The sequence below is a fragment of the Lepidochelys kempii genome, chromosome 4 (assembly GCF_965140285.1).
Source record: "Lepidochelys kempii isolate rLepKem1 chromosome 4, rLepKem1.hap1, whole genome shotgun sequence".
Taxonomy (NCBI): domain Eukaryota; kingdom Metazoa; phylum Chordata; order Testudines; family Cheloniidae; genus Lepidochelys; species Lepidochelys kempii.
The window spans coordinates 14,300,662-14,323,873 of NC_136383.1; the positions used below are offsets into that span (position 1 = coordinate 14,300,662).

Here is a 23,212-nt window from a genome sequence, read left to right on the forward strand (position 1 = left end):
ACATTCAGGATTTGCTGTAACAGAGCAGAAATTGACAGGCTTTTCATACAACAATCTGATAGATGAACACACACACATAAACTGGCACCTAGTGCACAGATGAGCTGGTGCAACTGAGAGCAAGTTGAGTGCACATATGACTCAAGAACCTGCTCAGGTCTGACACAGTGATGTTGCCACCATCATCTTCCCCTACACAGAGATCCATATGAAGTCTTGAGACTTGGGTACTGCTATAAGTGACACACCTGTAATCAACATAGTTGAACCACCATGTTCTGCAACTCTCTTGTGTGTATTTGCCAGAAGGGCTTATGACCCATTTTAGAAGAGCTGTGGTCACCTCTTTATCTTGCCTCCATCAGATTTACAATGCTTTCAGTTTGTATCTGTATCTGGCTCAGTAATATTCTCTCAGAATGCTGGAGCTAGACAATATGCTCACTCTGTCAAATCATTTATCCAATATCTGTCCAATTAAACACTCATTAGTCATCCACCTGGGAATTGCAACTACTTGTTAATCTACGATGGAATACCACAAGGGTAATTATATTAACTCTGGTTACTGGTAATTTTTCTTTCTTTAGCTGAATGTATAGTTTCTGTAGATCCTTGCTCACCTGCCCTCCATCCCTTCTTCCTTTTGAATCAAAAATTAGAGTTTAGCCAGATGGAGAGGCACCGTGGGCAATTGAGGATGTGGGCTTTTTATATTCACAGAATGTTCAACTATGACTATCAGTTTGTGTACTGTTGGGTAACTGCTTTGAAATGGTTCCAGGACGCTTGAGCAATAGTGCACCAAGATAGATCTGCTGACAGAATTACAGTTATGGGTTACCTTCTTGTCTTATCACTGATGACCCTTGGAACACTAGGCTACAATAAATGAGGAGACTACATTCACAGTTTTGTGTTGCATTATTCTTGTAATGTTGATTACTGTATGTATCCCTTTCTAAAACACATTGTATGGACCAGAACACTAGAGAATAAAGAGCATATAAAACATAACTATACTTGTTTGGATTTGGTGAAACTCAAAAACTGGTATTGCAATCATTAGTACAATTCCATAATTTAAAAGGGATTCTGGCGGGATTACAAATTTATGTCCTTCATTGTGGTTCTAGCAGAAAATCTTTACCTTTAGGGAAGTTAGTGAATTTTTTTTAAACTGATTTTAGACATAAAAAATTAAAATGTAACACAAGGTGTCTGACTTAGGTCCTTGGATACCATGGTGTTTGTGATGTTAGAACCTAAACGGAACAGAACGAAAATTAGTTTCTCTTACAAGTGCTGCTTGACTCTATTGGTTTTTAGTTTTAATACTTTTTCATCATCTGCCACAGTTTACTTCGGGGTGGGAGCAGAGAAGTAAAGCAAGAATGAACTCTTGCAGATGAAGGCGTTCAAAAATGGGATAGCTGTCAGGGTACAAGGAGAGGATGTTATCCTTCCGAAACAAACACAAATCTATTAAACGTATCATTAATTTGGCATAAGAACTGCCATTTTTATTTTATTTTATTTTTTGTTCTGTTTCATTTATTTTTACAGACAGGCTCGTGGAGAGGAGAGCATCCTCAGATAAGAATGTGGAGCTACATTCTGCTCCACAGAACCATCCTTCTGAAGATCCCTTTGGTTCTGTACCTTTCATTTCTCACCCAGGCAAGTTACATATGTAACATCACTACCTCTTATTTAAATATCTCTCTCTCAAAGGAAGCTTGTTCAGTTATATGACCAAACCAGTGCAAATTGGAATCATCAGCCTTGTGGTTGAAGATTGAATAGAGGACAATTTTTCGAACGTTATCGTGAGTGTCTTGGAGTTTAAATCTAATCTAGCACCCAAATGCATTGATACATTTACATTTCAAAAATTGCATATACATGATATATTGAATTTAATACAACCTGTGTCAGTTTAAAAAAAAAAAAAAGTCTCCTGTTAAGGAAATTAGTCATTTAGGTCACACACAAGTATTGCTACTTTCCTTTATTGTTTTCAGCCACCAGCCTTTCTGTCTTTTATTTTTGTTGTTGGCTCCTCTATTTTATTAGAATCTGCAGGTGCAACAGCAGAGGGATAAAGAGCTTAGCTTTATGTCTGGTTACAGTCACACTTATGACACTGAGACTCTGTATAACTTTCTTTATAGAGACAAATTTTCTGACTGTACTGTGAACTCTGGGATCTAAAAAACAAGTTGTGCTCTATCACTTACTAACTTGCCAGTTATTAAAAATTCGGCAACAAGAACTTCATTGACAATTTTAATGCATGAGGTAGAATAGAATCTAGGGCACTCCTCCGTAACATTACAAAAAGTTTTTGTTACTTTGTACTACTGTGAAGCCAGCAATGAGTAAAATAAGGTGTAACTCAAAGATGCTCAAAGTTGTGGGTATGTTGAGTTAAAAATGCCCTCTTCATGTGATTTTTCTGACTGTCCATATTCACAGAAATGGTTCCTCTAATATGCTCTGATTTCACTTTGTCTTCAGTCTTGTGTACTTTTTTTTTTGCAGCCACATTCCCTTTTGACTTTCACTTTGCATTTCTGTGACTCTCCTTATGTGATCTAACACTTAGGCCCTTTCTGACCATGCATTACCAGGTGTGAACAGAATAATATTTGGCATTCTGTTCTCTACTGTGGTACTCATTAAGAGGTAGGCTGTTAGTTCTGCTCTCATTCTCTGTCAACTTTTTCCTTGTCAGGCTGCCTTAAACTGGTTAAAACTGGTTAAACTGCTTAAACTGATTCTGCTCACATTACTACATTCTCTGAGTTTTCGTCTGTTATATCTGCTCAGCAAGCACTAAATTACCACCTTCAATCACCCTGCTCTAAAGAGTTCTAGCATTTCTCAGGTCTCTTAAGCCTGTCCTAAGTACTGTGTGTTTTCCATAGAACTAGACTCCGCAGGATTTGCATTATGCAGAATCTGCAAAGACTCTTCTTTGCCCTATAGGCAAGGCTGAATTAATGTGAAATAAGGAAAGAAATGGTCCCTTTGAGTGATGGCCATCCAACTTAGTGTCACTGTTTTACTTTCCTGATCTTGATACGCTCTCAGCAAGCCAAGGTATCCTGCACTGAGATATTTTTAGGTCTGGAAACTTTTTATAGTCCCTTAACTTCTGACACAACTTTTTGATGTTTTTACTCTGCTACTGCTTCTCAGCCTGCTGTGCCTATAACCTTAAGATAATTACATTGAATTTACTAAATCATATAATGAAAACCCCCCACTTTTTTCCATTTACATATTTAGGATAATCTTGAGTCCAGGAAATGGAAGAGCTGGGGAGATGTAGAGTGAGAAACTATATACCCTCACTATTGACTCTTTTGCCATTTGTAAAACTTACAAAAAATAAAATATTTACAATCCTGGATCAGTTGAGGCTGAAAAGTAAGAGGAGACTTATAAAAGATTTTCTCTAGCTGTTGATTGTAAAAATTCTTACACTACAGCAGTCTGGGAGGCATGGCCTATGTTGAGGTCTTTTACTGAAAAAACTGCAACAAATGTCAATGTTCTTCTTCAAGTGATGGCCCCTATTGTATTCCACTGCGGATTACACACTCACACAATGCGTCTGAAGCCAGAGAATTTGAAAGTAGTGTCCACTGATCCGCATGTGCTCCCTGGCTCACCTTGGCCTCTGACTGAGGGGATAAAGGGCAGGGCAGACTGACCGCCTCTCCAGTTCCTGTCACTGCTGCTTGGTGCGGGTCGGAACCTCTCTGTGTCCATAGCTTCAGCTTCGTCCCTTAAAATAAAATTTAGCTTTTTAAATAGTTTTAGTGGTGTTATGTTATCCTGGGGGGACCCTCCCCACTAAACCTCTTGTGGGTACTATAAACACAGCTTTCAAAAATGGCTTTATTAGGTTGATTTCTTCAACAAGGACCACTTGTTGAGATATTGGACATGATACAGCAAGATCAGTGCTATTTAGCAAATACAGAAGCCTGAAAATACGTCCTTTCGTTACAAGGTGACAGTTATTTTTTCCCTAAATACTTGCTAGCATATCTACTATACCACAGTCTGTCAAATCTCAAAGCAGTGTATAATGTCTTGTGATGGCTGGCACAATTTGGTACAACATATGAAAGAGTTCTGAATTCTACAAACAAATTGGTCCTTTGTAGGTTAACTTCTGGTAGAGTTTTAGTTTAAAAAAAAAAAGAACATTCCCATAAATAAATTTCTGCTATTTGGAATGGTACTCAACGATAATGTTATAGATAGATAGTTAATGGCCTTGTACTCTACTCCTTGCATAGGACATTTTGGTCTCAGTCTTTTAAGAATAACTAAATGGGATCCATACAATTCCCAAGAATTTGAAGACTTTAAAATATATATTGTTTTTTTCAGGCTCCCAAGGGCTGGAATTATTCTCTGAATCGAGTTGTATTTTGTAGCTTTTGGTAAAATTTTTTTTAAAAAGTAGAGTTTTCATTTCTTTACTACTGCAAAGCATCTCTAATGAAACTAATTTATATTTTTACCAGAAATATCATCTAGCTTTCCCTGAAAATTTAATTTTGAACAGGTAAACTATAGTGGTAGTGTCCCAGTCATCAGACGGTGGTAATCAAGAATAATGAATGATGCATGATTTTAAATCTGTAGGCATGATTTTAGACCATGGCAACTTATGTGATAAGTTTCTCCCCATCATATTTTTACTATAACACACAGATTACTATAGATTTTGATTTGTAAATGTGAGGCACAATTCACTTAAATTTAGGCAGAAGAAATATGGAATATAGTTGAATCAATGAGGCAAATTTGCATAAAACATCTGATTCCCTATATAAATATCAAATAAGACTGCACAGTTCTCCAGCTGCATGCAAAACATACTTATTTTGGTATTTTTGAGTTGCCTGGAAGATGATGCAGCTAATTCATGCCAGTATCTCTGGCTAAATGATCATCTACTAAGCAGTGGTCCACTTCACAGTAAGAATATCAGTGAGTTCATGGAGTAATTCACTTTGGGGGGGAAACTTTTTTTTTTAAAACCTCGCACTTAATATTGTGGACTTTGACCAAAAAAATAGCATAGCTTATATTGCAGTAGTCTGTCTTTATTAAACTATGGCTGTCAGTTTCCTACTACAGTGGGAATTCATGATCTGTGACAAGTTGATGGTCCAGGACAATACTGATTGCTTTGCTCTTGAAATGACTCAAGTATACTCCTGTCACTCATTTTGTTGTGTGGTCATTTTCAGTCCTTTCCTTTTCGGGGATGAACAGAGATCCTTTGGAGGCTGCATAACTAGGCACCCTTTAATAGTAAATAATGAAGTAGGTTTTCTACTCCTAAAATTAAAATAGATCAGTACATCAGGATCATGCATTATGTAAGTCCACTCATGTTTCATGATACAAGAGGGGTCCCACTAAAAACCATCAAAGACGTCCTAACAAGTGTAAAGTTATTCACAGATGTGTTTTGAAGGGGAAAAAACACATTCTAAGAAATACATGTTTTAATTTCCAGTTCTTGTCTTGAAAACAAGAGCAGCAAGCAGCATACATCTATTACAATATTCAGCAGCTGCTGCTCTGCCTGTCGTCAAAGAAATAGTGCAGATTTAGTTGAAATGTCCCAGTAATCCTGGGGCCTGACATGTGGCAAATTGCTGTGAAATGATGGCGGCAGTATGTTACCAATTCAAAGAAAGCGTAAGGCCCTTATGCCCCACTCTTCCGCCCCCCTCCCCCAACCCCCAAAATGATGAACCAGCAGCAGGAATGTAATTATTGCAGTTGTTACAAGCCATTCATCCTCTTATAATCGGATGTCTAGAAAAAGAACATCAGAACAGAAAATTTCCTTGAAGATTATTAGGATCTTCTTATATGATTAAAGATGTTCCACCTATCTTGCATTTGAGTGAAGAACAATTGTCTCCTACAAGATGCAAAGCTGATTAGAAGTGTAGCAATCTGAGCAGTACATTGCAAACAGATGTTACTGCATATTTCTCCAGCTTTTATAAATATATATTTGAAAATTTCATTGCAGCAGTTTACAGTTTGAGAAGATTACTTAAAAAAAATGAAATCTTCTGCTATGTTTATTTTAAAGTGCATTCTGACAACATTAAAACGGCATTAAATTAACAAAACTCTTTTTTTCCCCTTTGGGCATTTATTCTGATACATTTACAAATTTTGGTAAATGAAGTATAGTTTGACAGCTTCTACTTTTGGGGTTGAAAATAGTTTTACCGTTATTGATGGAGGAAAATTTCTATAATGTTTAAACTTATGTGAATTCTTAACAGTACCGGGGCTTTGTATTTGGATATTTATTTTTACTTGTTTAAGGTTGAATGTAGTGCTCATTAATTTAACCAACTGTGACGCTGACCAAAGTCACCAAGAATGTTGTTGTTGATTTCAAGTGGGAGTATGCTCATTCCCTAAAAGCATGTTTGAGCTGTGCATAATCATAATGTGTGCAGGTATGTAGTGGAAGCTTCTTCAAGCAATGATGAATCCAGCGAAGTATAGCACTGTAATATACACCTAGTATATTCTGGACTTGAGCTTTTTTTCAGCAAAGACTGTTAATCATACTTTTTTTGTGCTGTGACTTTGTACTGTAAACAAATAAGTAGGGTAAGATCCTCACTCTTTTCTAAAATGCAAGGACATATGACCAGTGATGTCCCAACTATATAATATACATTAGCAATGCATTCATCACAGAACAGAGAAGAGGGAGAAACATCTGCAGTCAGGAACATCTGACATTCACTGTTTTCCTGTTTTGAGGCCCCTTTGAATTCTAATCATAGAGGGGTTATCAATAGCAAGTTTTTCTTACAACTTTTGCTCCCACTTACTGAAGATTTTAATTAGCTTATCCATTATGCCTAGCCCATCTTTTTAAATGTTTTTGTATTTATTCAGGGTTTTTTTGGTTTCATTACAAAAATCTCGTAATTCAGTTCTTCTCTCCACATGAAGAAATCAGCAATGTTCCTGCATATTGTTGGGGACATGGGTGGAGGGTGAGGAGAAACAGAGGAGAGAACCCCGGGGGAATTTTGGGTGAGGAGGCGAGGAGAGAACCGTAGGAGTTTTGGCTTTTCCTGTTCAGAAGTAACGTACGTTGTTTGAAAGACTGCCTTGGGCAATTCATTTTTATTGGTCCTCTGGGTCCAAATAATACGTTTCAAAGTGATCAAGAATGTATTCAGTATGTAAGGGAATTCCTTGAGGTGATCTCAAAATCAGTGATTGCTTAAAAAGGATTTTCTCTTGATCTCAAAATCAATGGTTGCTTAAAAAGGATTTTCTCTTGGACATGTTTCATTGTGTATTTTTGGTGTATATAAAAAGTAAAGAAAACTCTTATTTCTGCAGAAACTGATGTAACCTTCTGATGGGCTTTCTCTTCCGTTTACCCCCAAAAGGGCCTGATTCTCCCCTTTCTTAAACTGGTTTAAATCTGGAGTAATTCCACTGAAGTCAATGGAGACCCCATTGTAAAACCAGTGTAAGTGAGAGGAAAACCAGGCTTACTATCTCTATAACTATATTATCTCAGCATATGATTTAGAAGTTGCAGAAGTTTAATACATCCATAATATATCAAATTTTCTTCAGCAAAGCTGAGGAAAATCATATGAAGCAAAATGTGAATCTCTTCAATGAAATTAGGGGGGGAGAAAGAGGGTTCGTGGGTTTGCTTTTGTAAGATTCTAATAAGTATTTGACAGTTTCAGTAGGGACTATGTCAGGAAATTAATCTCAAGTTTTGAATAAAACACTGTTCTTCTTCCTCTAGGAAATAATTTTTCACAGTTTTACCTGCAGATAACAAAAAAGAAATCGAGATTTGCTATTAATAGAAGTGGAATGACTTTTGGCCTCTTATTGCTGAGTCATTAAACAAATATTCCAAATTAACCCCCATAAACTGGCATTGGTTGTATGCACTTACAAGTACCCTGGGGAGGGTGCAGGGAGGCAACTTATTTCTAGATCTAAACAAAAATCACCTGTGTATACAAACAAGGAAAACCTACTTCTGTGGCTTGTAAACAAAGTATGAGAAGTAAGCAGTTTAGGGCAGAAGTGTTACTTAAATGAAAGTTTGAAGTTATTCTAAGTCTAATAGTAACCAGAGATAATTTTTTAATTGATAATAGTCGCATCTCGATAAGGAGCAAGGACAACCCAATCCTAAAGCTATGAAATAATTAACTGTCCTGGGGGAAAATATTTTGTAAATCTGATTATTCTAAAATTCCAGATGGAGTGGGTAATATTAAGGGTGGTTTTGTTAGGGATGAGAATTAACAGAACGTATCTCTCACCCACACTTCTTTGCAAGCTATGTCTTGTAAGCTTCAGATTTACATCCAAGACACCCAAACTTGATCTCACTGTTAGTTACTGTCAATAAATGGTAACAGAACGCTGACACAGAGCTGTGGTTAGAAAAGATCTTGCAAGTTTAAAGAAACAAATCCCCCACATAGTTTCTTGTTCTCTATTCTTGGGTTGTCCCCTATATTTAGGGGTGTTTTGGTCACGGATTTTAACCTGCAGCGGTTCACATTAAACCATGGCAGAGAGAGAACTAAGAATGAGTCGGCATGGCGGCTGCTTCGTTAAAATCTTTTTATATGAGAGGTGGAAAGGGGAACAAGGGATGAACAAGGGTCTTTCAAGTGCACTTCTGTGTGAAAGCTCTTTGAGCTGTAGTACGAGCTCAGGAGACAGAGCTTTGATTCTAATCCCCACACTTACACGGTTGTGGTTTCAGAGTTTAAGTGGGCACTCCTGTATAGTATGTAGGGTAGGAACCATCAAACTAGAAAATGACTTGGCAGTCATCAGAAAATGAAAATCCTGCAACTGTCTTCAAAGTAAGCCGGTAACCACAGAAATAATATATTTTGAATTATTTTTCTACTGGGTGAGTTATAAGTAGTGTGGATACCACTTGTTCAGAAACTGTGCTGCTCTTTTTTTCAACCCCATAGCAACAGATATGATGCTTTTGTAACTGCGTTGCAGTCACGAGCCAAAGTAGTAGGAAGTTCAAGTTTAAAGGACGTTATTTCTGTGCATGATATGCTCTGGGGAGTGCAGTTACTCTGTTCTGTACTTTGAAACAATGTACAAAAATGGGTATCGAGAGTAAGTTTGTTTAGACATTTAAGTGGCCTAATTTTCAACAATACTGCGTGCTCAGTAGCTCCCACGGAAGTCGTGGGAGCTCGTCAGTGCTCAGCACTTTCAAGAACCAAGCCACTTGTTTAGGTACCTGCATATGGATTTAGGACTTTAAAGTTCGGTTCATGTTCTCGAAAACCTTGGATAGGGGATGGTCCAGTTGGTTAAAACTGCTATACTTTCTACTATATACAAGTAAGGGACACAATGAAAAACTATGGACTCTTAGAAATGTATAGGTCATTATTATTTTTGTGTAATCTACCTACTTCAGTGCTGATATAGCATAATCCAGGAGTCTCAAACACACAGCCCATGGAGTTATTTGCTGCAGCCTGCCAAGCTCCCCGCGCCCCCGCTCCCAAGTTATTTCCTGCATCCGCCAAGCTCCCCTCCCCCCCAGCATGCTGTGTCCCCGCTCCTCTGCCTACCTCCAGGTGCTTCCTGCTGCCAAACAGCTTAGCGCTTTCCAGGAGGGGGGGGAGGAGCAGGGACCTGTGCACTCAGAGGAGGAGTGGGGATTTGGGGAAGGGGTTGGAATAGGGGCAGGGAGGGGGGCGGAGTTGGGGTGGGGACTTTGGGGAAGAGGTTGGAATGGGGGCAGAGAAGGGGTGGGAAGAGGCGAGGCAGGGGCGAAGCCTCATGGAAGGGGTGGGGGCGGGGGCGGAGCAGCGGGGGGGAGGGGTGTCAGTGATGCGGCCCTCAGGTCAATGTACTAGTCCTCACGTGGCCCTCGTGGTGATTTGAGTTTGAGATCCCTGGCTTAATCTTTATTCTGAAATAGCCTGTCATATGTATATGATCTCTGTTCAATCGATTGATAGGTGGGAATAGTGAAAGACTTCAATCCTAATTCATCAGACACTTAGAATAAATAAGAAAGCACTCAGATAATACTAGTCCTAGCAATTTATTCTTCCTGTTCCATGCTCTGCCCCTATCCTTATTGCATCTCTGTGCAGATCTTTAGATCTATTTCTTCAGTATTACGATTAGTGACATATGGATGCTAACAATGTGTAAGGACTCCATTGAACAATCCCAGACAAACACAACCCCTTTATTGACCTGATCGTGGAAACATGCCTGTGAATACTGCTACTCATGTGACTAGTCCCATCAGCCTCAATAGGACTGCCTGTTCCTGTGCCATTACAAGGAATGGAGGCACCAAAGCTGATTGGCAATGGAACAGTTAGTCATATACTGACTGTTTGCAGAGTGCTCTAAATATGAAAACTAAATATTATTTTATGTCAGCTATTAAGCTGTTCCCAAATCTCTCAAAGCTCTCTTGGCTTTATTATGGCTGAAAGAAAAACATTGATAAAGGCTATGGTGATAGTAAGAGGTGCTCGGGTGATCAGACCCAAAAACAGCAAATGTTCATCCCAGTAAACAAACAAACAAAAAACCCACCTAACCACTTAATGTATAATTAAAATAAGACCTCTTTGCAGTAGACATAGCAAGCAAGCTCAAATTAAAAAATTATTTCCCAACTGATTTCTTCTCCCGTTCCTCCATTCTCAAGCCCCTTCCTCTACAGGAGTTGTTATCCATATATTGGAAAACTAGGCTTTCGGATGTTCATGTAGGTCAACAAAAGTGAAGTTGACTTAGTGTGCTAGGACGCTTAAACTGTATAGCGCAGATTCAGGACACTGATTATAATGTGCACAGGCTCAAGCCCCAAGTCTTTTATTACATGTGTTCTGTCATGGCAACGTTTCCCATTTAAAAAGTAAACACGCACCATTATATGGGTTAAATCTTGCCGCAGTACAGTAACTCCTCACTTAACGTTGTAGTTCTGTTCCTGAAAAATGCTACGTTAAATGAAACAATGTTAAGCAAATCCAGTTTCCCCATAAGAATTAATATGGGGGGGGGGGAAATTAGGTCAGCAAGTTGAGACAGCCGCTGCTGCCAGCAAGCTCCCTCTGTCCTGCTCTGTGGAGATAGGGTAAAGGAGTGAGGGGGACACCCTGACATTAGCACCTCTCTTCTCCCTCTCCTCCCCTCTGCACAGCAAGCAGCAGGCTCCCGGGAGCAGCTCCAAGGCAGAGGGCAGGAGCAGCACATGGCAGTGGGGGGAGGGACAGCTGAACTGCCCCGCAACTGATAGCCTGTTCGGCGGCTACCGCACAGGGAACTTAGGGGAGTGGGAATAAATAGGGGGCTGTCGGTCCACCCTGGTTCCAAACCCCGACCAGCTAGCTCCTACGGGCTTCTCTTTCTGCAAACCGTGGACAAACAGGCGGCTGCCAAACAATGTTATAAGGCAACATTACGCAACTTTAAACGAGCATGTTCTCTAATTGATCAGCAACGTAGGATGACTTCAAGTGAGGAGTCACTGTGTATGCTCCAGGGGGTCAAACACAGCCCTCACAGTTTCTCTTTGTCTTGCTAATGCAGTTTGGGGATGGTTCGTCTCCTAGTATCATCAGGTTGAGAGCATGAATATGAGACTAAAGACTAATATGTGATATTTAGATATTTTCAGTGTACCAAATTTTCAGTTCATCAGACAGAAATGGAACCATTTACCGGTTACAGGTGTTCAACTCTCTTCATACAGAAATAGTTGTGTAGGTATATACAAAAAAGCAGAATATACACTTACATTGGTACTAATATTTTAAAAACAAGTTTGTCTTTCTTGAACCTAATGTTGCTAATGTCTACCCTAAATCAGATAGATTTAGGTTATTTTCATTTTGCAAACTAATCACATTCATGTTAACAATTACAGAGTCTCAACAAATATTGGAAATGTCAGGATTTGGAAGACATGGGGTTATCAAGTCCAACATGAAGGCTATACCTTTGGGAAATCTAAAGTATCCAGTCAAATAATCCAGATTTTAATTTAACAGTAAACCAAATGTGTACTATTTAAACTAAGAACAGATAAGACGCAATTTAACACCAGAAGCAAACAAACAGTCCAAAGCTATAATCACCTGATGTTTCTGGTCATTTTGTTCTTAAATCCATATAAAAAACATACATTACTTCTAAACTCTTTATTATGACTCTGGGCATGTTTTAGAGGTGAAAAAATGGTTACCAAAAACTATTGTTATACTTTTTTTCATAGAATACAACAAGATAGTCCAGTAAGCTTCTACTTCCTGCCAGAAATAGACCATTAACCATCAAAAGATAATATTGACCTTGCTTGGAGTGATAAAGTTGCATACTCCTTGAGTGGCAAAGGAATAAATCATAAGCCAACAGCAGAAGCTTTACCAGTTAGAAACCAATGAGTAGAATGACAAACTTTTTACTCAGACTAACCAATTCATCCTTTAAGAAAAGAACAAAAAAACCATGCAAACTTGCCCTATACTGTGAACAATCTTCAGTTGCTTATATTCCAGGAGTGCTGATTTTTTTTATGAAGAGAGGGCCCAATCCTTTAGTCCTTACTCAAGCACAACTGTCATTAAAGTATATGTAAATTTTGCTTAGCTGAGGACTTTCCAGGTCAAGTGGCATACTACAGAGGTTGTTAGTTGCTTTAACAGTACATAGCTGTTCTACCTATAACTTAAGTTGGGTGTTGACCGTGATGTAATGATTTATTCATTTATTTTTATGCATTCATGACTGTTGCATATGGGTATATTACTGAATCTTACGGTTTCAAACTGCCCCCAGTGGACAGTACAAATAGCTCCCCCCAGCACAACCCATTTCAATTGACCATAAATCAACTAGTAATTATCAGTTAGTCGAGCAAATGCTTGATCAAAAATATGTTTTGTTCCATGCTCTGAAGGTCGATAAAAGTGATCTCTTGTGATACACCCAGAAGAAGTGGCTTCCATGCTAGGGGACTCTCCTGAAATTAACCAGCCTCAACTCCCTACACGAAAACACCATCGCACGGTCAGCAAAAGAGCTTCAACTGAGATGACGAGGCATAGGAAGGGGATGCTGTTCAAGTTTTACAGGACCCAAACCACATATGGCCTTATCAATTAAAAACTGAACTGGGAAGCAGTCCATGGAGCATAGATGTAATGTGGTTGGGCCAATTTTGTTGGAATTGGAAAGAAGTGTTTAAATGTGTAGCTGGTTTCCCTCATCCACAAAACTACAGATTTCTACTGACAAAAGTGTTTATTCTCTTCAGTATTTTGTATACCTCTCATTCATTTTATGAACAGCCTTTGGAACACACAACTAAATGTTTTCTTGTCAGATGCAGTGACAAGAAGTAGAGATTTTGTCCTGTGTGTCTTTGAAGGAGGAGCAAGGGGATATATGGTAGAGTACACATTGCTGCTTCTGGGAGCAGACATATAACTATACAGCCCTTGCTACTGGCTAGTGCCTACTGCTGACCATGCTCATCTCAACACTGTTAAACTCAGATCCAAAATCGTGCCCTTGACACTCCCAAAACTGAAGAGCTGCATCAGATCTTTTGCCTTTAGGCTGTTTTCCCCCTACTATGCTAGAATTGTATTTGTAAAAACAGTGCCTAGGGCTGGGGATTACAAATTTGTCCCATCTTTGAAATAGGTGACTGTATGTCAGTTGTAAGAAGTCGTTTTATACATTCAAAATATATTTCAATTTAAAAATAAACATGCCTTTTAAAGTCTTTTATATTAAATTTTAAAATGTGTTAAATGCTGTAAGAATGGAGTTACATGTGGGGGGAGTGTAGGTGACAGAAAAGAGGTAATTGGCCCTTCCGTATTTTAAACTCTTCTGCCGACGAGTAATTTTGCTTCCATGCCACCCATCCCTCTCCCTTCCTACTGATTATGAAGCACTTCAGTGTAGCGGTGCTCTGTGGGTAGGTGTTAGCAGTTGCTTTTTTTACTATCTGGAGTGGAATACAGTAGTGGCCTACTTCCCTTTATTGCTCACGTTAGAAGAGACACTCATCCCCTCCTCCTTGCCCGTCAGTTTAATCAATGTAACCATCCCCCTCTTTCCAAATCCTTCCATTGGCTGCCTACCCACTATTGCATCCAACTTAAGCTTCTCATCAACTACCTTCAAAGCTCGCTGTAATTCTGGTCCTCCCTACTAATCTTTCCTTGTCAAGCTTTTCATTGCCCCTCATCCCTTCTACTCCACCCATGCTCTTACCTTTGTCCACTCATTTGTTAGCTTTTTGCACAAACCTCTCTGTGCGGTCTTCCATGTGACCTCTATGCTACATAGGAGCTCTCTGAACTCATCTGCAAAGACTTGACCCCATCCACATTTAAGTCCCTCTGAAAGACACATTTGTGTGATGCTGCGTATAATGATTCTAGTTCAGGGGGTCTCAACCTTTTTCTTTCTAACCACCTCCCCCAACAGGCTATAAAACTCCACAGCCCACCTGTGCCACAATAACTGTTGTTATGCACACAAAAGCCAGGGCCAGCATTAGGGAGTAGCAATCAGGGCAGTTGCCCTGGGCCCCTCGCCGCGGGGGGATGTGCAAAGCTAAGTTGCTCAGGCTTCGGCTTCAGCCCCATGCGATGGGGCTTTGTCTTTCTGACCTGGGCGCCAGCGAGTCTAAGGCCAGTCCTGCTTGGTGGACCCCCTAAAATCAGTTCCCGGGCCCCAGGTCCCTGGTTGAGAAGCACTGCTCTAGTTAACTTGTATATAAACTGCCTATTGTTCCCTTTCCTCAGTCTCAATTTGCTTGTCTGTCCTTAGATTTGAGGTCTTAGATCAGGGGCTATCCTGTTTCAGTATTTGGAAAGCACCTGACTCATACTAGGCACTGCTGTAAGTAATTAATAAAGTCAAAAGTAAAGGCCAGTACAAGAGCTTTGCTTTCTATTTTCCCCTTTAGGACAGCAAAACCCAGTAGTAAAACAGCTGCTGCTAGGAGAGATTCAGTCCTTTTTTGTAGTTAAAAAGTGGGACTCTTTAAAGACAATCAGTGGTGTGCTTCAGTAAGAGTGAAGATCTGAGAAGTCAGGAAGTATAGCATTTTCAGTAAATAAATTGATTTACTTTGGTGTGATACTGTAAACATGAGACCCGTATTCATGAAGCAATCTTCTGTGGGTGAAATGAAATGTATCTACAAAGGTATAAATATTCTCCATACTGTGTGTGTGAGTAAACTTTTCTGATGTCCTTTAAGATGAAAGGTGCCGTCTAAGACACCTGTAAGATATTAAAATATTAGTATAAGTGAACTCTGAATTTTACAAAGGTCTCAAGGGACACGTGATACCTATGTAAAATCAGGGCTTCAGGTGACCCGTGTTTCCTCAGTTATAGGCTGGCTGAGTCAGGAGAAAAGGGTGCTGAAGCTCCACAAGGCTGAAGCTAAACTCCAATGGCACTCGTAATTTCTGCAACAGGGGAGCTCTGAAGTTCTGCTGGAGCAAATCTAACCCCCTGCAGGAGTAGGGCTCTGCTCGACCCCTGCAGGTGATTAAGAGCTCTGCATGGTTAACTACACTCAGTAGCACATCAGATTAATAACAGATAACTTGAGTTTGAATATCTAGCTCTTGTATAGCACATTTCATCCATAGATTTCAAAGGGCTTTACAAAATACTGACCACCCGATCAATATCATTCCCATTTTACAGATGGTGAAACTGAGGCAGAGAGGTAAAGTGACTTTCCCAAGGCCACCCAGTAGGCCAGTGACAGAACCAGGAATAGAACCCAGCTCTGTTATATCACAGTCTGGTGCTTCATCCACTACGCAACTCTGCCTCACCCATAAAACAGGGGTTGCAGTGTAGAAAAAATCATTTAATGAAAGAGGTCATTTTGTGCTATTCAGATGGAACCCAAATAAAGATGAGCTGCCTTTTCTATTTTCCCTGCCCCCCCTTTTGTTTACAAGCTCTATAGACACTATGTTGGCCTCATAATTAACAAAAGTATTCCAAGTAATTAGACTTGAGACTCTACTACCTCAAGTACAACCTTATTCTGGAGTGGGGAGAATATTCTCTGATCTGTATCTGCAAACCTACAATCCTGCACCACTGAAACAGGACCCATCATCTCTGTTCCATAGAGACTGAAGAAAGATCCTTTAACGTATCCCCTTTATGCTATTTCAGAAGACTTGATTTTGTATTTGTAGTTTTAGTCTTTCTAGTGCATCAGTGTTTTACCAAGAAAATGAACAGCCTGTAGGCAGTGTAAGCCCCTGATTCAGCAAGGCACTTAAGCATGTGCTTAACATTAATTAGGGACTTAAGTGCTTTGCTGAACAAGGGCCAAAGTATTGTTGTAGGTGAGAAATTAGAACATAGCTTTTAAAATGTGCTCCTAGGGAGGAGGGAAGAGACGTGACCTTTTAAAATAAAGCAACAGACCGGTGTTTCATAACAGCTACGTCCTTTTATAGATATAAGTGGTACTGCTCAAACATCTGTTTTTGCTGGCTTTTTCATAGGGAATTTGCATACGCTTATACATATGCTGATCCAGAGACACCGCCAGGTTGGCACATTCACCAATAGTTCACCCTGCACGTGGTGCTGTATAAAAAATACTTCTGGGACCGTATTGCAGCCATGTGGCTTGCTGGTGTGCTGAATTCCCCCACCTCCTCTTCACCTGTGTATTTCTTCACACACAGCCTTCTTACTCGGACTATGTGCAGGAAAAAGTGAATTTCACCCTTTGAGAGCTCATGCAACAACAGTAATCAGCACGATTATTACTGCCATTATATATTGTTCTATGATACACTTTCCATTCTTTGCACTGTATTTTTTTGCAATTTGGTTTCACAGTCAGAGCAGAGCTAAGTTGTCCGCTGATGTACGATGCTGCAGTAGTGTATCAATATAAAAAAATCAATATTGCTACCCAGACCGGTACCTATTCAGCTGTACAGTGCACACAGCCAAGTAAGGTGGTGTCCACATTTGTCTTCCAAAAATAAAGAAGCGTCTTCAAATTCAAATGCTGTCATACAACTGTATTGCTCTCTGATTTGTGATTGGTAGTTTGTTACATGGTGTACAGAAACTGCACAAATTGGATCCAGTGTGACTAGCTCACGCTGGTAGATTTTCTTCCCCCCATTAGTTGAGCTATAAGATTTTTCAGACTAGTTTTTCAAAAGATCAGGACCCCACCGGCTCCCACTTCGGCATCTTAAAGAAATGGAAAGATTTTCAAAGCACTCAGCACCCAGCAGTTCCCATCATTTTCAGGGTAGGGGCTGCATTGCGCACACCAATGAACAGCTGGCCGTACTTGTTTATATTATCTTTTGAAGATTGATACCAAGAGCTGTCAAAGGAGAGAAAATGTTGTTCTCACAGGCCAGGTGTATTAGAAGTAACCGAAGGGCACAAAGGTCTGACAGTTTACCTATTTCATTAACATCAGATCAAAAGTTGACACTCTATATGGACCTTCAATCTCTTTTCTGTGAATAACTGCAAAAGAGGCACATCTGAATGCACCTGCACCCTTCTACATGTCTATGTGGTATATGTGAATAAGAGCTGTTGGTTGTAAAAATGAATGTAAAGTTATGTTTTATATTTTCTTTGGCCCTGCAGGTTCTCCGGGAAAGGCAATTGACAATTCAGCCAGCAGTCAAGAAAATAATTTAGGGAGCCCAAACAAGGCTGAAAAATCAAGTCAAGCCTCTCGAGAGCACCATTCAGGAAGAAAAACGGCAGGGGGACAAGTGCAGAAAGGAAGCGATGAATCAGAGAGTGACTTTGAATCTGATCCTCCTTCTCCCAAGAGCAGTGAGGAAGATGAAGAGCAGGAGGATGAAGATGTCTTACAGGGGGAGCATGGAGACTTTAATGATGACAATGATACAGAACCTGAGAACTTAGGCCATCGGCCTCTCCTTATGGACTCTGAAGATGAGGCGGAGGAAGAGGAAGAAGAAAAGCAGAGTTCTGATTCCGATTCTGATCACACCAAGGGAAAGCCCATGGAAGGGATCCCTTGTGGTAGATACAGAGAGGTGGGTGGCAGTCGTGAAGACAAAGAACCTAATGTAGCACTCTCTTCCTTGCCTGAATTACCAAGTACTGTGGCCAAGGTGAGCCCTGGCCAAGAATTTGATGTGTTTGGGGCTGTCCCCTTCTTTGCTCTTCAGACTCAGCAACCTCAGCCAAGAGAAGAGAGTGACACAGATTTCTCCCCTCAGCCTGCTTTTCTCAGCCTGAGGCAAGAGCAGGATGACTTTGATGTCTTCACCAAAGCCCCATTCAGCAAGAAGGTGGCCCAGCCAGATGGCCCGGTTGTAGGAGCTGAGACCCAAACCTCCCCTACTTCTCCCCGAAGTGTGGATATTTTTGGCTGCACCCCTTTCCAGCCTCTTCCCACCCCAAAGAGCAGTGAAAGCAGAGAGGACCTCTTTGGTCTTGTCCCCTTTGAGGAGATTACAGGGAGCCAGCAGCAACAGAAGGTGAAGCAGCAGCGGAACCTGCAGAAACTCTCCTCCCGGCAAAGACGCATGAAACAGGAGGTGCCCAAAAGCAATGGGAAGCGCCACCATGGCACCCCAACCAGCACCAAGAAGGCTTTGAAACCCAGCTACCGCACCCCAGAGAGAGCCCGCAGGCACAAAAAAACTGGCCGCAGGGACTCCCAAAGCAGCAACGAATTCCTAACCATCTCAGACTCCAAGGAAAACATAAGTGTTGCATTGACTGACAGCAAAGATCGAGGCAACCCTTTGCAAGCGGACGAGAATCTGCTGGACCCCTTTGGAGCCAAACCTTTCCACCCACCAGACTTGATGCGGAACCCACAACATCAAGGACTGGGTGACAACCGTGGGGACCATAATATAGTAGTGCCTGGTAGACCTAGACAGAGCTCCCTGCATGGGGCCGTTCACAGTGGTGATGGGCTAAAAACAGATGACTTCGGTGCAGTGCCCTTCACAGAACTGGTTGTGCACAGTGTAACACCACAGCAGGCCCAGCAGCAACAGGCATTAGAGTTAGATCCATTTGGGGCAGCTCCATTTCCTTCCAAACAGTAAAGGCTTCCACCAGATTATTTCTCGTTCTCCGCACTATTTAACTTTGTTTTTAAATAGTGTAATAATCCATCTGGTTGAATTGACAGGAAACTGATTTTTCGTACAGTTTATTCAGCCTCGGTACTGCATGCCCAGCTCTCCCCAAAAATTTAAAATCATGTGTTTTTGTATCATACAAAACACCCAGAAAAAGGAGGAAGCATTTCAATAGGACAGCACATTTCCAGAGGAATCAGACGTGAGCTCTTATTTCAGCCACTGACTTTGTAGCCATGAAATATACTGTTCTGCACTTTTGCATGGCCTTTCCACTCATAGGCAGTGCCAGGGGAAAAACCAGGGAAGAAGGTCTGCCATGATGCATCCAGCAAGTCTGATGGAATGGACTCCTTCCATGATACAAACCTTTGACTCTGAGACCTGAGATAATACGTATCTGCTGGTATCCAGGATCTGCTGGAAATTTTTCAGTCTCCACCTTCTAAATGAAAGCTCTTTTCTAATCCTAACCAAGACACCTACTCAAAGGATTGTGTGTCTCAAGATTGTGGAGTGTGGTGGTGGCTTGAGAACTGGTGCACAAGTAGAGGTGAAAGGCAATTTTTGTGTGCCTGAGCATAAATGTTTTTACAGTAAGTGCCATTAATGTAAAATAGCAAATTGAAAGTCTCGAGTTAAAACTAAAGATATAGAGAATATATTGGTTTGCTAGATAAAATCCTGGGTAACAAAGTAGCAGGGATACAGCCAGCGTTTGCAGCACTTTGAAGACTACACAGTACACTTGACAAGAGGGGCTGATTTACCTGGGTCCCATGTCTAGCACAGCAGGAGTATATCAGATCATCAGTACAATGGGCAGCAAGTGCAAACATGTAAAGATTACAGAGTGGCTTTATTCAATTAGGGTGTGCACCTGCAAATACCACTACTTTCTCGTGGATTTTTATTCCAAACAAAATCTGTGTATACCTTAGAAACTGTTTTTAAACAACAACTATGAAATTGTCGCATAATATTCTTTTCAGTTCTGACAACTCTGTTATTGTAATTAGTCTGATTTATAAGAGTTTCTGCTAAATGCACTGAGCTATGAAGAAGCTATACCGTGAAACCACAGTTTCAGAAGAGAAGCAGTAAGCAGCAGGTAGCTTGTAGATGCTGATTACTATTCTGTCAGTAAACTGCATTTCACACCACAAGGCCTTACAGACAGGACCCACTTCCTGCTACAAAGTACCTCTAAGCCAATAGGTGCACATGAGATTGCTAAAAACGTATACTACACAGTATGTCATGATGGGCTGGTGATGCTAATCCACTTGGTGAATACATGATTTAGCTGTTCTGTTACAAAAGAATATACTAGCTATATATGGGCCTGAATCTCCACTGTCTTGTGCCTTGTGTCTAGTCACTTACACCTATTGCAAAGTGAACAGAAATCAGAATGGTGGTATTTGACACCCATTTCACACTCATTTTTCACAGGTGTAAATGACTAGACACAAGATGGAAGGAATCGGGTCTTCTGTGTTTATTTCAACATGGTATATCTTCCTCTGAATGTTGACATTTTGCACAAAAAGCCCATTTTAAATTATTTGAGACAAATCAATGGATAAATGAATTGTATATACAGATGCAGTGAGTGTTCCCTTCCTACCCACCTGTCCACCCCCCCCCACACACACACACATTGTGGATTAGCTAAACATCTAGATTAACACATTTCTTCTGAAAGTCTTATTAATAAGACACATACAATTAGGTGCAGACTCCTCCATAGATTTTTTCCAGAGGAGTCTGGCTCTTTTCACGCACAAAAAGAAAAAGGGGACTTCTTAAAACAAATGGCTGCTCTCCTTTGATAGCTTTATTCCATTTTATTTGACTGCTTTTTTGGATTGACTAGAAACCATCTGTAGCTAAAGTATTCATGTCTCTGGTCTTAGGCATGAGAAATAAGAGCTGCATACATGGGTCTTTATCTCTTCCTCTCTTTTTCCTTTATTCTGACAAAACAGATGAAATTCAAATACAAAGTCTTGCTGAGTTAGGGATGTCCTCGTGATAAAATGTTTAGCTTTGGGAAAGACAGTTAAAAATGGGTAACCTCTATCTATCTGCATCTGAATATTCCAGTTCTTTTAGGCTCTATCCCTGTTATTCTTTCCTATTCTTGTGCCAGGAAGCAAATGTCGAGCTTGCGTTTTTTTCTGGCTCTCAGATTAACACTGATTTACAAAAAACCCACCAAACTGCTTTTATTGAAATTTTACGCACCTACCTAATTAGTTCTTGGAAGATGTTAATTCCAAAAGTGAACAGATGATCAGATTACTCATGGGGGTAAATCGTGTAATGTGGACTCAGAAATTATAGTAAATCATGTCTAGAACACTCTGGTCATTGCTTTCATTTGTGTAGAATGATCTTAACTACCTGCAAAACATTTGTCTTAAATTGGAAAATTCATTTTTTAGTCTTAGATCTATCTCACACACAGGAATTATACCTCTGAATTTAACAGTCTGCACAAAGGGATTCTTGACTCTGCTCTTTGAAGTGAAAGGGAGTTTGCCTTTGACTTCAATGGGGGGAACATTGGAGCCCCAAAAAGGTTATGTACTAAGATAACTCTTTCCTGGATTATCAATTAAAATGAGCATAGAAGGCAGATTACTGTCATCCCAATTGGATTTCTTTTCTAAGACTTTTATTCTGAAACATGTTTAAGTTGGAGAATGTTTTAAATGTTTTCATCTTTCTTTTCTCGCAGCAGAAGGAAGGTATATGTTAGATTAAATGAGACTCAGTAATGAAGTCTCATTTAAGGGAAACAAAAATACTGTAAAACCAAGTTATTCCAAAATTCTCTGGCCTTTCATTATTATGGCCTTTCCTTCCTAATGGCCTTAATATACCTTGATTTATGTACTCTGTTTATTTAGCAGATCCTTTTCAGAAATGACTTATTTTTAACATGTTTCTGTAGTGACAATGATTTTTTGGTGGCGGTGGTTAAGAGAGACCATATTTGCATGCCTTACAAACCTGGCTTTGCCTGGTTGGCTGTGCAGTAGACTTGGCCTGTGGAGATACTGACCTTGAGTTTAATTTCCATTAAGATCTGTTAATGGAACCAAAGTAACTGATGTCACTGGGGAAAACAGTATACCTTTGCCTGTACTGTGTGTGTGTGTGTATGCATGTATATATTTTAAAAAGGATTATTATGACCAAATACTGGAAAAAACATACTATGATAAGTACCATGATGCTGTATAAGACAATGATAGAAAGGTAGGGAATTGTCACTTTTTTTTTGGTTACCCAGCAGGGAGTATCGTTTTAGGGTTTGATCCTTCCCTCTGGAACAGGGATCGGCAACCTTTGGCTTGCGGCCCGCCAGGGTGAGCCCCCTGGCGGCCCTTGCCGGTTTGTTTACCTGCCGCGTCTGCAGGTTCGGCCGATTGCAGCTCCCACTGGCCGCGGTTTGCTGTGCCCGGCCAATGGGGGCTGCGGGAAGCGGCGAGGGCCGAGGGATGTGCTGGCTGCCGTGTCCCGCAGCCCCCATTGGCCTGGAGCGGCGAACTGCGGCCAGTGGGAGCTGTGATCAGCCGAACCTGCGGATGCAGCAGGTAAACAAACTGGCCCGGGCTGCCAGGGGGCTTACCCTGGTGGGCTGCGGGCCAAAGATTGCCGATCCCTGCTCTAGAATATAAAAGGCAGCAGGGGAGATCTTCACAAATCAACTACTTTCAAACTGCAGTAGATCCAAGCAGATTAGGGAACGTAGTGCCATGATAGCAGTCCACACAGTCCATCAGTGGACAGCACGCTAGCATGATGTAGATTTACACCCCAGCTGGCAATGCGCTAGCTGTTCGTCTTAACAAGCGTTGAGTGGATTTTCTAAGATTGCACATCTTGTCAGAAGGTACTAACAAGCCCTTCATGGCTAAGGGCAAGAGTCACTGAAAATAAGT

At 40.6% G+C, this 23,212-nt stretch overlaps 1 protein-coding gene across 3 annotated transcripts in view; it reads left to right on the top strand.

Moving 5' to 3' along the window:
- BMP2K (BMP2 inducible kinase) overlaps positions 1-22,839 on the top strand; it is a 108,585-nt gene extending 85,746 nt beyond the window's left edge. For 2 of the 3 annotated variants that reach the window (XM_073340471.2, XM_073340473.2), the window contains 2 exons: positions 1,567-1,680; positions 17,770-22,839. In XM_073340471.2, the coding sequence (XP_073196572.2) occupies positions 1,567-1,680; positions 17,770-19,220 (1,565 nt within the window). In that variant the 3' untranslated portion in view covers positions 19,221-22,839. The remainder of the gene's footprint in view (positions 1-1,566; positions 1,681-17,769) is intronic. The other variant, XM_073340472.2, reaches the window with a different exon arrangement.
- Positions 22,840-23,212: the final 373 nt, after the last annotated feature.